Here is a 14,618-nt window from a genome sequence, read left to right as displayed (position 1 = left end):
TGCATATATCTATAAAGAGAGATAGATATATTTGATATTTAGTCTTTCAAAGTCATGGCAATGATCCAGAATTCCCACCACATTCTTCTTCTCATCCTGGTATTATTTCGACTCTATGGTTGAAACAAGAAAGAAAAGAAATGGTAGTGAGTTCACACTACCTACTCACTGGTCTGTTTCCTCCCATCCTTCAAAGCCTACATGCTTCCCTCCAGCCAAACCTCAGAGCCTCTGCTCCACAGCTCAACCCTCTGCTCAGAGCACAGTGACTGCCTCACCTTCTCTTTGAATTCCTAAACCAGAGGAAGGCATGGCTTGTACTTTGAGAGCTGACCTGGGTTTTGGGAGCCCACAGCATCCTGGGTAGGGAAGGTCTCCAAAAGACCCAGCTTTGAAGTAAAGGAAGCATGGCATAGTACTTCAGGTTCAGTGTAGCACCCCCAAAGACTAGAAGTGGATGACTGATCCAATACCATATGAGAAAAGTGTGTATTCTGGGGTTTGGGAGATGTGTCAAAGGACCACTTACAGATTCCGTCATCATCTATTTGGGATCCCTGATCTCTTCATGGATCACTCGCTTCTTCCTTTTCCTCAACCGGTTACTCCAGACATTTACCTGAATGTCACCAGCTCCTGAAATAGGGAGGGATTAGTACGTGAGCGTTAGATGGTTTAGGGCCTTGTTTTGTCAGAAAAGAACAAGGCTTGTTTCTTCCATGAGCCTATAGGCCTTCTCCATTGTCTGATTTTTACATCTGCTAGCTCACAAAGACTGAGCTATTAACCATACAGCAATACAGACCAAAGGCCACTTCAGGTTATACCATCCAGTATACTGTTTGGTTCCCCTCCCCCATCATCTAGTATAGCTTTCCTGTTTTATCCTTCATTAGAAACACAACTTATTGCCTTTTATTTTATATTTATATTTTTATTTATGTGTGCACGTGTATGCCTCTGCGTATGTGTGACATATGTATGGATTTGTCAGATCCTCTGGAACTGGGGTGACATAATAGTGAACTACCCAGTGTGGGTGCTAGGAACTGAACTCCGGTCCTCTGGAACAACAGCAGATACCCCTAACCACTGAACAGTCTCTCCATACCCACTCTTTATTTCTTTTGGGTTTTGGTTGGTTGGTTGGTTGGTTGGTTGGTTGGTTGGTTGGTTGGTTGGTTGATTTTGGTTTTGAGACAAGATCCCTTCACGTACCCTAGAAAAGTCTTAATATAATGACCCTACAGAACTTTGCAATTATAGGCATGCCCAACACACCCAAATGGAAACACTGTTTAAATGATATAATAATAAAACTGAATACTTGCTCTTCTTTAACTGTGCCTTCACTGGCCAAGAACTCTCAGCTCCCTAAACTTTCTACACTAGACTAGAACCTGCAGCCGTGGAAACTACCATTTCATAAATTGTCAGGTATCTCTCAGGGTCCCTGGGTCTGTGAGGCAGACAGTTTCCAGGTGTCGATATGTCCTGGAGTCGATAACAGTGAGAGGAGTCCACAGTGAAAGCCCTGTCATTTCCAGTCAGAAGAGTACATGGGCCATTTACAGAGCAGAGGCCAGTTGGTGATTCCTGGTTGGACAGTGAGTGTCAGGATAAAAGAACAGACTATGGGGGAATGCCTGACTAAATTTCAGAAATGAAAGAAGACATGAATGCATTTCAGTGGCTTGGGCTATGGACTAGAGAACCAATGAAACTGCTGTTCGGGCCAATAATTCGCACAGTTGTGCTGATCCTCATCTTTAATTACTAGAATGCTGTGATTGAAGACATGCAGTCCTGGTACTGTAAATCTGACCAAGAACCTGTGGTTGCACAGGCCCCATGGGGAAAACCCATTACTATGATTTTGCTAAATGAATGTAGTACAAACTAACCTCTAAATCCATATCTCTCTATGCATAGATAGCTCGCAGTCATTACCAGAGAAGTTTTGTTGTACAGTGAGTGGTGGCTAATACAGAAGCTCCCAACTGGTTAGACTGCAGAAAATAAGTGTCTATCGATTGTTTAGATAAACACTGAACATAAATGTCACACACATTCCTCCCAAGCTCAAGTACCATTGCAGAATAGGGGATAGAGAGATTGTAATAAGCAGAGGACAGGGAGGAACAGAGCATATAGTGTCTTATGGACATGGCAGGAGTGTCAAACTCAAGAGCTCACAGGAGTTGTCTTTTCCTACATAAGACATGCGTAGAATCAAGCCTGTCAGCTTTCTAGCAAGGAGTAGGGACTCATGAGCTTCCAGACCTCTATGAGCAGCTGTTGACAATAGATGACTTTCGTGGGAGGGAGAGTCGGTTTTAAGGGTATGGCCCCTATTAGGTCAGCCCATACTCTTGTGGATGATTGCACATCACTTAGTATATAGACAGCACAAATGGGGCTTGGCTGGTTATTTTTAAACAATAACAAACAAGACATGAATTTGAGGAATGTGGGGAAGTGAGGAAAAACATCTAGGAAAGATGTTTTATGTTAATTAGGTGAAAGAGTGGGGTATGTGTGACTATGGTCAAAATACATTATATAAAATCCTCAAACTTTAAATAAAATACCATATTGAAAAAGAATGAAGAAATTATGTTCAAGAACAGGAATTAGTGTAAGAGGTCACTTGTTCATTTCCCAGCCGTCCAGACTCCCAAAATAAGCACACAGAAACTGTATTAATTAAATCACTGCTTGGCCCATTAGCTCTAACTTCTTATTGGCTAGCTTTTACATCTTAATTTAACCCATATCCATTATTTTATATTTTACCACGAGGCTCGTGGTCTACTGGCAAGGTTTTAACATGTCTATCTCCAATGGCAGCTCCATGGCTTTTCCATGACTCCACCTTTCTTCCAGCAGTTAGTTTAGTTTTCCCCACCTACCTCTACTCTACCTTATCACAGGCCTAAGACAGTTTATTATCAATGCTATTCACACATACAGAGGGGAATCCCACATCAAATTAGATTGCACTCAACCTGGCAGATTGGAAGCAGTGGAAGCAGTGGAAGCAGTGGAAGCAGTGGAAGCAGTGGAAGCAGTGGAAGCAGTGGAAGCAGTGGAAGCAGTGGAAGCAGTGGAAGCAGCAGCATCTTCAGAGGCAAGTCCTTCATTTTCATTATGAGGATCTAGATTCAGTGATGTCAACTATAAAAGAGAATCTTGGATAAAGCATTTTGGCAAATAGTAATCTACAGGCAGTATTTCTGCCATGTGATTTAGGGTATTTTAATTCACTGGGTATTATTTAACACAGGATCTTGCAAATAAATAATTACCCAGGCCCAAAGTTTATACAACCCAGTGAATTTCCATACAGTTAGAATTGTCATTTGAAACAATATGTGATGCTTCACATTAAATTTTATACTTTAAGTATCAAATATATTTTATACACTCATCCACCACCAAAAAGAAAACTATCCTCAACAATGTGGGCATGAACTGAAGGCAAACATGGAGCATTCCTACAGAAATAGGTGATACTCACCTTTATGCGTTTTTTTGGTTTTATGCCAGAAGTCCCTTCGGAATGTTTGTCTATGGAAAGTGAGAAGTCAGAAGGTTTTGTTTGTTAGTAAATATTTCAAAAGTTCAGAATCCTGCCAGTTTAGGGAATGCTAGAGTGGAGGGTTACAGCGTACTCATGGAGGAGGAATGGGCGGAGCATGGCTCTCTTTCACTTTATTAATGACATAGGCATTATCTACAGTATCAGTTTCGAAGTCTCCTTGTGATTGTTTATGAAATGTTGTCCCGGTCTCATAACTGCCTCATCCTATTCCAGGACATTTCTTTTGCCTCATAATATTAAGTTGATTTCAGGAAATTTTGAACTGTCGATACTTTCAGATGTGAAATAATAAAAAACTTACTTAACACATGAAATGATTTGAATATTCAAGGGTTAACTGCATGAGGAAGTATAAGTGACTTAGCTCAGTGTTTTGGGGGGCTATCTAGGGTAATAATTCTCCTTTGCTCTCAAAAATTGTGCATAAACTTCAGGCCTAGAGTTTAAGAACAAGTAAAGTGCTTGTGGGAGCTTGTGCAATCTGGCCTGCTTTCCTGGGAGTTACTGTGTGTGTGTGTGTGTGTGTGTGTGTGTGTGTGTGTGTGTGTGTGTGTTGAGTTGTATCTCTGTGTCAATGACTGCATGTATGTGTATAGGGTGGATGCCTATGTTTAGGATGTGATACAGTACGGTGTGCATTCCAATGGAAGTTGTTACCCATTTGTCATTTACTTATTATCCAAAATAATGTGTGTTCTTTTTAACCTTTTAGACTTTTATATGAAAAGGTCTTCTACATAATCCTCTAAATGAACCCTTTTCCACACAGTCCTAACGTGAATAAGCAAAGACCTGCCTGTGACCTTACCAGGCATCATGACTGACCTTGACCACTCACCTTTATTCTCATGGCCATGAACTTGAAAACATTCCACCAGGATTTCTTTGGACTGTTGCTTGCCACGCATGAAAACTGGTTGGTTGACTGTGACCCCTAAGAAGAAGCAAAGTGCTTGTTCTTTAACCGACAGCACAAGAGGGGAAATGAAAGCAGAATCTGGGACGCAGCACACAAGAGTCCCCAAGAACAAGGGACCGCAGGAAAGAACAGTGCAGACTGCAGGCCTGAGCCCTGCTGCCTGTGCGCTATGCTGTCAGCCCTGAACAAGATGGAAGAGAGCAGCTTGCTCAGCAAGCACCTTGATATTTCTTCAGGAAGAGAGTATAGTGTGGGAGAGGGACATGCTATATGGTGAGAAGAAACTGTGGCATAGAAAATAACTGGGAGACACCCAGGCTTGTCTGAACCCAGAACTTCCCGTTACCTAGGGCCGTCATTCTGATGTAGTTTCTTTTCATATACACATAGACACTTTTCTGCCATGTGCTTCGCTTCGCCCACTCCTCCTCAGAAAAGTATGTAGAAATATCCTGGAAAGCCTAGAAAAGGAGGAAATGTAAAATCTGGCAGCTACTCTGCTGGACATGTGTGCCATTCATCCCAGAATGCCCTCTGTGTTGGAGGACCTCAGTGGTACGCCTAGAAAATCAAGATAATTGATCCTGGGAAATGCGTGGGTCAAATGAGAGATGTGAACAACAGCCATTTCCCAGTTACGCTGGAAATGCTCACTGCTGGTTATTTGTTCTCCTCCCACACTTACAAGGGACTGAACGTCACTAAATGCGTTTAGGACTAGATCACCAATCTGGTTTTCAGGGATGGTTTAGAAGGACATATTGAGTGTGCGTGTGCATGCATGTGTGCATGTGTGTGTGTGCGTAGAGAAATCCTGAGATTTATGGAGGTCCTATGGAGACTTTGGTCCTTGTCCTGAGTGCCTCTGGTTTCCACCTTCTGAGAACTCTTTCTTCAATGGCTCTTGGTCACTCAGCTGCTTCTGCACACCCCCTGCCTGGTCACCTCACCTTACACATCTTCTTTGGTTCATGAGTGTCTTCCACAGAACTCTTCACACAAGAACTCCCTGTTTTCATGTCGGTGGAATCAGTGAGACTTTGAAAAGACACCGTCCGATTTTCTTCCAGAACAAAACAAGGTATCCTGTGAAGGAAGAAGGTGTGGATGGTTAGTAACTCTCAGCACATGGCATCTTCTGTCCTCCTCTTTATCCTGATTAGGTCAACAGGAAAATTAGTGCTTAGGAGTCTATGAACATATATGAAGTTAGATTGAGTCTCAGAGAGTGGGGCAAGCGTCTGTCCTGAATAGTCACCCTGGAGTGTTCGTTGAGATGAAGAGACCAGAGAAAGATGTTGAATTGGGCAAGCAGAGGCCCATATCCTCACCCATATGAGGAAAGTGAAAACTGACTTCACAGGTGCTAAGAATGAAACATTTGTCACTGGAAGGCAAGTGGTGGGGAGTCCAGAAGAAGAAGGCACAGCAAACACCCAACAGCTAAAGAGGAAGGCTAGATGCAAGTATTTCGCAGCACACTTTTAATGACTACAAATTATAGCTCCATATGGTGAATTTGTAAGGGAGGAAACGAGAAGCCAAAGTTCCATTCCTATGCCTGTAATACAAGATAGTTGGAAGGCTGAGGTAGAAGGATCCTATGTTCAATACCTGCCTGAGCTACAAAGTGAGATCAAGGCCAGGCTGGACAATACATGATTAAATCCTGTAGGATTCCTACCTACCGTGTAAGAGGCCCTTGCTTTAGTTTCCCAGCTTTATCAGAGTAGAAGAGAGAGTTTATAAAGCTTCACTCACATAGAAATGATGACTACATAAGGACAGAGAAATATTAATTACCCATATTTGATAAGCACACACATATGTGTATCTTGAATAGCCATACTATATTTTAATTGTATATGCACTATTGTTGTATATCAATTAAAATCAATCATGGAAAAAACTCAGAACAAATTTCCTTAGGAAGCTAGACTTGGTGGTGAACACCTGTGTCCCTAGCACTTAGGAGAATGAGATAGGAAGATGGGAGGACTTCAAGACTATCCTGTACTACATATAAGAAACTTTGTCTCAGAAAAAAAGAAGAGCAGTGGAAAAACTAACTTATCTGTGTTAAAGAGTCAGCAAAGGGACTTCAAAATATGTTTGAACAATTGGTTACATTTTTATTTCGTATGTATTTGTATGTGTACCCTTATATGTCTGTGGAGGTCAGAGAACACCTTACAGGAGTCCATTCTCCTCTTCTACCATGTGGATCCTGACTACCAAACTTAAGCTTGGTGGCTGGCACCTAACAAAATAAGAGTGCTGTCCTCTTCATTAAGCTACTTTCCTTTGTAAATGTGTTTGTCTTTTAAATAGCTTTTGTGGTTTATTTTCAAAAGCTGGCTTTCATGCTGATCTACTCATACATGTATATCATTATACTTTTCTTATATTTCACCTCCCATGCTCCTTTCCCATAGTCTCTGCCAGCTTCAGATAGTTCCTTGACTTCCCACTCTTAATACACTTCTTAGCCTCAAGGCTGTTAGGTACATACTGCTTATTTGTAGAATTTTTTCATATTGAAGACAATCTTAGATATTTATCAATCTTTTTTTTTCAATTTCAGTCACTTGCTTACCTCTCAACCCAGCAGAATTTTTTCCTTCATCAATAAATAAATGTTTTAACCTTTTAGTTTATTAAAGAAATTAAGAGGCATATTAAAGAAGTTTTAAATAAAAGACACATTTCTGGGACCCTACTGAAATTTAAATCCATGTATCTACATCATTACCTACTCTTGATTTTTTTTTTCCCCTTGAGACACGGTATTGATATTATGATGCTAAGCTGACGGAGAAACTCTGGGCTCAAATAATTCTCCTGTAGCCTCCTATTAAATAATTTAGATTGATGCTTTGTGGTACAGTGTCCTGCAACATGTGTAGATGTTTTGTGGTGTATTCTGAGGTAAAGTCAGTGAAGGTTTAATGGTCTCCCCGACTTATGGTTTTCAGAGATCAAAGAAAGGAATATATGGCTCTGCTGTGCTGAAAAGAGGTGGATCTATTAAGGAGAGTGTGAATTACTGGACTAATTTAGAAATTCCTGCCAAGATAAAAGAGCTGGAATGCCCACATCTACTGGAATGTCAGTGAATTTGCTTTGTCTCAAGGGGGTCCACAAACTGAAGTCATCCAAAAAAAATTTAGTGAGTGGACATTGAGGTATCTCTGGAACCTTGAAGATTCAAGAAGAGAAAGTTGAAAAGTAGCCCCTCTAATGGAGGCTATTTGGTGTCATTGAGGATGGAGGAAATCTCAGGCATACAGGTAATTTCTAAGTTTGTGAAGCTAAGAGGGATACCACTGCTTCTCTCCAGAATAGTGTCACATGAGTCTCTTATAGTTTCTAAGATCTTTAAGGGATTGCCCAGTAAGGGTTTAGTTCAAAGCATGGACCTAAGTGTTGAAGATTGCTGGAGACACAAGAAAGGCACAAGTACTTGGTTGATCTACACAGGCTCCTAACCTTTCTGTCTGCTCAGCTTTAACTTATTGGAGCATCCTTCAGAAAGAACCTTCCTCTACACAGGAAGGGATGAGGGAGCCAGAGCCTTTCTCCAGAAAGAAACCAAGTACCTTGATTCAGTTGACCCTAGAGCATCAGCCAACCACAGCTGTCAGTGCCTTCGAAAGTCTCAGGAAAGTGGGTGGGAAAAGTGAGATAAGAATGGAGTATAGGGGCCCCAAGTTCTGGAACAGAAGTACATCACAAAGGGGTTGTACTCCAGGAATGTACTACTCCAGGACCTGCTGACCCATTGAGATGTACGTTTCTATGGATACCTGGGCTTTTCCTATGTCTAGACTATAATTCTACCCTCTACTGTGTAGTTCATCCAAAAAAAATGACTTGCCATTTCAAATCCTTCTCCTCAGTCTTCCTTAATCAGTCTAACCTGGGATCTCTCTACAATAAAGAATAACATTTATTACACAGTGGGTAAAAAAATGATATCTTGTAATTTGCAGGCAAATGGATGGATCTAGAAAACATCATATTGAGTGAGGAAACCCAAACCCAGAAAGACAAATATAATGTGGACTCACTCATAAGTGGCTTTTAGACATAAAGCAAAGAAAAACTAGCCTACAGTTCACAATCCCAAAGAACCTAGACAACAAGGACCCTAAAAGAGACATCCATGGATCTAGTCTACATGGGAAGTAGAAAAAGACTCTCCTGAGTACATTGGGAGTGTGGGTACCATAGGAAAGGACAGAAGGGGAGGGGGAAGGAACAGAGGGGAGTGGAGAAAAATGAAAAAATAAATAAATAAAAAGAATAAATTTAAATTACTAAGGAAAATATTAAAGTTGAAATTTCTATATGTGCTATTTCCCCCCAAAGACCCAAGAGCTTGTTTTGTATTAATATTCTTATGAATAGTAGCGTACAGTGTGCATGTGATTAGTGTATTTTGCTCTTTAAGGGCCTCCCAAGTGCTTCTGTTAGGAAGGTTTTTCTAATAGCATATGCTTCTACTGGCCCCCCCAATGCTTTCTAGCCTTTCCACCCAGAGGACTGCTCTATCAGTAATGCCTACTCAGAATGACTAAGACAAATTCAGGCAAGGAAATGGACCATGAACCTTGGGAGCAGCACTAAAACTTTCTTTGCATAGTCTCTTTGTGTTGTGTTTTCTTCTGACTTATTTTTAAAAACTAATGCTAAGTCATGTTACAAAGCAATGGCTTCCCCACATCCAGCCTTGTCCTAAGTGGCAAAGAACAGGAAAAGAAGTGATCCCTCTAAAAACAGAAACAAGTCAGGGCTATATGCTACCCCCACTCATTTTCTTTTCTTTTCTTTCTTTTTTTCTTTCTTTATTTTTTTAAGAAGGTAACTTTACCTAAAGCATCGGAAAACACATTCCTAAGGTCAGGGGTGAAAGGTGGGGACGCAGAAGGTGGAGGAACCAAGAGGAGGTATGTGTGAAGGGGACGTCACAGGGACTCTTACTCATGCAGGGAGGTTCATAGAGAACAAGGCTGCTGGAGCATGGGTGAAGCTGGTACAGCGTCTCCCTGGCGTGGGTTCGCAGGTGGCGCAGTAGGTGCGAATTGCAGCTGAAGCCACGGCCACACAGCGCACAGGAGTAAGGCCTTGCACCCGTGTGACCCATCAGATGGCGCAGCAAGTTGCAGCTGCGACTGAAGCTCTTGCCACACTCCAGGCATTCCTGGGGGTCTTCCATCTCTTGCCTGGATGTGGTGTGTGTGATCAGGTGGCGCTGCAGGTACGCATTGCGCCAGAAACTGCGGCCTCAGGTTGGGCAGCTGTAGGGCCCTTCGCCAGTGTGGTTGCGGCGGTGATGGGCCAAGTTGGAGCTGTTGCGGAAGCAGTGACCATAGGTGTCACAGGCGTGGGGCTTCTCCCCCCCGTGTGGATGCGTTGGTGGCGTGCCAGGTGGGCACTCTGGCTGAACCTCTCTCCACTCGCTGCATCAGCAGGGCTTCTCTTCTGTGTGGCTGAGCAGGTGGCAAGTCAGGTCTTGTATTTGGCTAAAGCTTTTGCCACACTGGGCACAGTGGTAAGGCCAGAGGCCATCGTGGGTCAACAGATGGCGGGCAAGGATCGCACATCTCACAAAGCGTTTGTTGCACTGGGGACAAGCGTGAGGCTTCTCACCTGTGTGCACCTGCTGGTGGCTGATCAGCTGGGAACTTTGGGTAAAGCAGCGACTACAGGCCTGGCAGGAAAAGGGTTGTTCGCCAGTATGGGCTCGCTTGTAGCTCATCAGGTGCTCACTTCGTCGGAAAGCCTTGCCACAGTCACTACACACATAGGGCTTGCTCTCCTGGCGAGAGCTAGGGCTGCCGGGGTCTTCTGAGGACTGCCGATCCTTGCCCTTTGCATGAATCCGCAGGTGACGCTTTAAGCTAGAGCGCGGTTGGAAGGTCTGCCCGCAGTGGGAAAAGAGGACAACCGCCTTCTCTGACACTTTTGTCTTGTCTTCTGGGTCTGGTGTGGGATTTTGTTCTTGGGCATGTGCCAGCAGGTGCTTCATGAGGTTGGAGCGACGCTGGAAGCCCTGGTCACACTCAGCACATCTGAAGGCAGGTTCAGAAGGAAGGCGTTAGCAAGTGCTTTGGCAGGTGTGAGCTCTGGCAGAAGCGGTGACTGCAGAGGTGACAGGCATGGGGTCTCTCATCTGTGTATATGCGCACATGCAGCTTGAGGATAGAGCTGTGCCCAAAAGTCTTTCTGCACCACAGACATCGGAAGGAACGAGAGCTTGGCTGAGATTGAGAGCCCGGGTGGGCCTGTAGCTGGTGGGCCTGTAGGCCGGACAGCTGCAGGAAGCTGACTCCATACTCCGTGCATATAAACTCTGTCTCGGACTCTGGGGTGCCTACTCTGACCTCCACAACTTCACTGCTGTCAGCAGGGGTCCCTCCCCCACCAGTACCGCTTGCCTCCTGCTCTGTTGTCTGGGACGGAGGCTCTACTGTGACTCCAGGGTCCTCTGCCTGGGACTTGGATAAAATGATGACAGGCCAGATAGTCGATTTAGGTTCTTCAGCTTTAAGTTCCTCTTTGTCAGGCATTCTGCTCTTAAGTCCAAGAGGGTTTCCAGGCCAGGCTTTCTTTTCTGAGGTGTCCTCAAAGCTAAGGGACTCCAACACAGCTACCAGCTCTTGGTCTCTGGAATCCTCCTCAGACCTTGAGGGGCCCTAAGAAGGGTGGCTTTCTTGTGGGTCCTGGAGCATCCCCCTGGGGCTCTGGACTCACTGGCCAATTTCAACTTGGTGCAAGTCTCCACTCCTCAGGTCCAGCAGGCCTGGTGGGAACTGGCTGAGATGGGGGTAATTCTTTCAACGGGGGCAGGGCTGAAGTCTTTTCCAAAGGCAGCTCCCTTTTAGGGCTTTGACTAGGGAGCTGGGAAGGGCTATGAGATGATGTCTGCAGGAGCATTCTTGCCAGCACTGAAGCTAAAATCCAGTGGCCCCACGTAGCTGGAGTCTTCGGGCACGCCCTCCAGCAGCTGTACCACCTCCTCTCCATCCCTGAGTGGCTGGCCCTGCAGGTGGCTCAGCACGTGCCCCAACTGCAAAGCTAAACACATGCATTAAACTCTGGTGCGCTCAATTTCATAAAAGCATATTAACAGAATTAAAGACCCGGGTTAACATGAACCCAATAATTGTAGGCAATTTCATCACTCCAATTTCTTCTATATATAAGCCATCTGGACAGAAAAACAAAGAGAAACTTCAGAATTAAATGACCTCTTATATCAAATGGACCTAAGAGATCTATAGAACATTCAACCCAAATACTAAGAATATACATATATACATTCAGCAGCACATGGAAGTGTCTCCAATATAGGAAAAATGCTAGAACAGAAGCATTAATAAATACAGAAAAAATGAAATAATTCCATGTATCCTACCCAACCATTATGCAATAAACTTAACAGCAAACAAAACCCTACTAAATGTATAAAATCTAGAGATTAAACAACTAATTATTAAATGATAAATGGATCAAAGAAGGAATCAAAATATTCTGGAGCTAAATGAAACAAAAATACCATAACAAAACCTTTGAGGAACAATCAAGGCATTTTAAGAGGGAAGTTAATAGATCTAAGTGCCTACAAAAACAAAAGCAGTACAAATAAATTACTTATTGATGCAACACAAGAATTTGGAAAAACAAAACAAAACAAACTCGGTAGATAGCAAGAAATATTTTTTTTTAAAAAAAGATGGTAGTGTCTGGTACTGGAAACGTAGCCAGCTATTCAGACCTAATATCATCATGGATCTCAGAAGAGAACCTATATAACAGCTTTATTAAACCAGCATAAACCCTAACTACATTCTTTTTTTTCCTAAATGTTTTTATTTGAAACAAGACCTTAGTTTCCCCACTGCAAGGTAAAACAGCACAACATTTGGTAGCATAGCTCCAGTATGTGGACATTATCCAACTCACCGTCTTGGGGTAATTTTATTCAGAAAGTTCTTACACAAAATATTAAAATGTCAGATACAAGAAGTGGTCTTAATTCTCTGTGGGGCAGGCAGTATTTCCTATAAGTGCTGCACGATGGGAGAAGCACAAACATAACCCATTCTTTAAAAAAAAAAAACTAATCCAAAGTAGAATATCCTCCCCCCCCCATCTCCTGGAATAAAAAGTAGTGCTGGGCTCTCCCGCCCAGATTTGGTTTTTATCCTGATGGTTTACGAAGGGTTGGTTTCCCAATGATCTGCATCATCAGGGTCTGAACAGAGTCCACTGGCTTTCAGGAGAGGATTGCTTCTTGCCTTCGTGCTCATGCTCCTTAGGGCGACTGCTATCAGAAGGTCTTTTAGAACCACCATGCTGTTTGGCTTCTTCCAAAAATTTGTCCAAACCAAAAGGATCTTCCTCAAACTGAACTGGTCCCTCTCGGTTTCTCTGTCTACGGTCTGAACCAGAAAACTCCTTATCAGGAACAAATCTGTTTGTCTTTATCCTGGTTTCTAGGTCATCACCATACATATCCTTGTCCAGATTTTTACTAGGCCTGTAGATGCTTTGAGCCATATCTTTACCACCTCTCCAGGCCTGATCATAAACATTATAAATTTCATCTTCTCCACCTGCAAATCCACTGTCCATTCCCTTGGTTTGGTTGAAGAGCCTCTAGTCATACTGAACTTCATTGGAAGTTTGAGGATTGGGCACACCAAGAGCAATGACTTCACTGATATCTCGATTTTCATTTCTCTGTAGTTTTGACCTCTTATCAGGGGCTGCCCTGGAAAGGTTCCGGTCATGCTGTCTCTCTTTTCACCTGTCATGACAGATTTCATCCCTTTCGCGAGCTTCTCCATCCTCTTTTTCCACGTGGGTTTTGATCCCAGCTCTCCTCTCTCTGGCTTTCTGGGCCATTTCTCTAACTTTCTCTTCATGCTTCTCCTTTTCTTTCTGAGCCATCTTTCTCTCCACTTGGGCTCGCATTTCCACAGCTTCACGAGCCCTCCGATCAGCAATGTATAGAGCTTCAGCCAGTTTGGCAAAATTTTCGTTTATGTGCATGGTCTGAAGTCCTCTTCCATCAGCAGCCAGCCGCTTCTCCAGAGGAATTGTATAACCTTTTGCGTTCTTCCAGTTGGAAATACACGGGGGGATCTTCCACTCTTGCTGTTCCTTTACAGTCATCTTCCGACTAGGAGAATGCATCACAGGTGCAGGAGGAGACGGTGGTCCCCGAGGAATTTTCTTATTAATCTTGAATCTTGGTGGCTCCATTGGATCTTTCTGCATTTCTACCATCCGAATAACTCTCTGTTTAGCTCCAGAGTTGAATGCTGCACCTTGTTGAGATGGTGTATAGCGGATATACTGAATAGGAGCCAACTTGTCAGCTGCACGAACTGGCATGGCTGCAGCAACCTTCTGCGATACGGACTTCTCCAGGGCTACTCTTGTCTTCTCTGTTATCTCCTTAATAGCTTCTTCATCAGGCCTTTGCAGGTCTGGGTCATCTGCATTCGTAACCTCCTTTGGAACCAGGTCAGTGTATTTGCTGTAAATGACCTTGTCTTTGGACTGCCCCTGTCAAGCGATAGCATCGTATTTGATTTTCCCTTCAGGATCCACCTGTATGGCCAGTGCATTCGACATTTTTTTCTTTCGCCCCATATCCAGGGTATACTGGGCCACATGGATTTCTGGGAAAGCACCTCCATCTCCAAAATCCTCTAACAAGCGCGGAATCCAGCCTTTCCCGTACCCGTACGGGGGAGGCTCCCTTCGTGAAGAGACCAAAGAGGTCTGCCGCGATCTCTGAGATCTTGCTCTTTCTTCAGCTTCAGGTTGGTCCTGAGATAGCTGAGTGGGCGCAGGTAAAAAGCTGGTGAGCGCCATCTTCTTCCACTCCTTCCCCCTAACTACATTCTTAATATTTGTCCTTATACCCACAGATGAGTGTGATCCTCACCCCCCCAATCAAGGTAACTTATTTTTACAATAGAAGACCATTATTACAGAAAACCACAACCAATGAAAGTGCAGAGTAGCGGAGCCTAGTTCCGCCTACAGTCACAGAACAACTCCTGCACCTAATGCTTA

The 14,618-nt window shown here is 43.5% G+C and overlaps 1 protein-coding gene and 2 pseudogenes across 1 annotated transcript; all 3 read right to left on the bottom strand.

Moving 5' to 3' along the window:
* Window positions 1-544: 544 nt before the first annotated feature.
* LOC121442566 (protein SSXA1-like) lies at window positions 545-5,701 on the bottom strand. Its single transcript, XM_041644148.1, has 4 exons — window positions 5,474-5,701; window positions 4,870-4,984; window positions 4,443-4,538; window positions 545-633 (listed from the first exon to the last, which is right to left on the bottom strand). Exons 1-4 carry the CDS (start codon window positions 5,540-5,542, stop codon window positions 545-547), a joined length of 369 nt encoding a protein of 122 aa, XP_041500082.1. The 5' UTR covers window positions 5,543-5,701.
* Window positions 5,702-9,519: 3,818 nt separating this feature from the next.
* LOC121442549 lies at window positions 9,520-11,613 on the bottom strand (annotated as a pseudogene).
* A 1,163-nt stretch (window positions 11,614-12,776) lies between these two features.
* On the bottom strand, window positions 12,777-14,414 carry LOC121442548 (annotated as a pseudogene).
* Between the last annotated feature and the right edge of the window lie 204 nt (window positions 14,415-14,618).

Source organism: Microtus oregoni, unplaced genomic scaffold, assembly GCF_018167655.1.
Source record: "Microtus oregoni isolate MIOR12 unplaced genomic scaffold, Mior012 000092F_000, whole genome shotgun sequence".
Classification (NCBI taxonomy): domain Eukaryota; kingdom Metazoa; phylum Chordata; class Mammalia; order Rodentia; family Cricetidae; genus Microtus; species Microtus oregoni.
The sequence above is the reverse complement of the archived record's forward strand: the minus strand, read 5'-3'. Positions and strand labels throughout refer to the sequence as shown.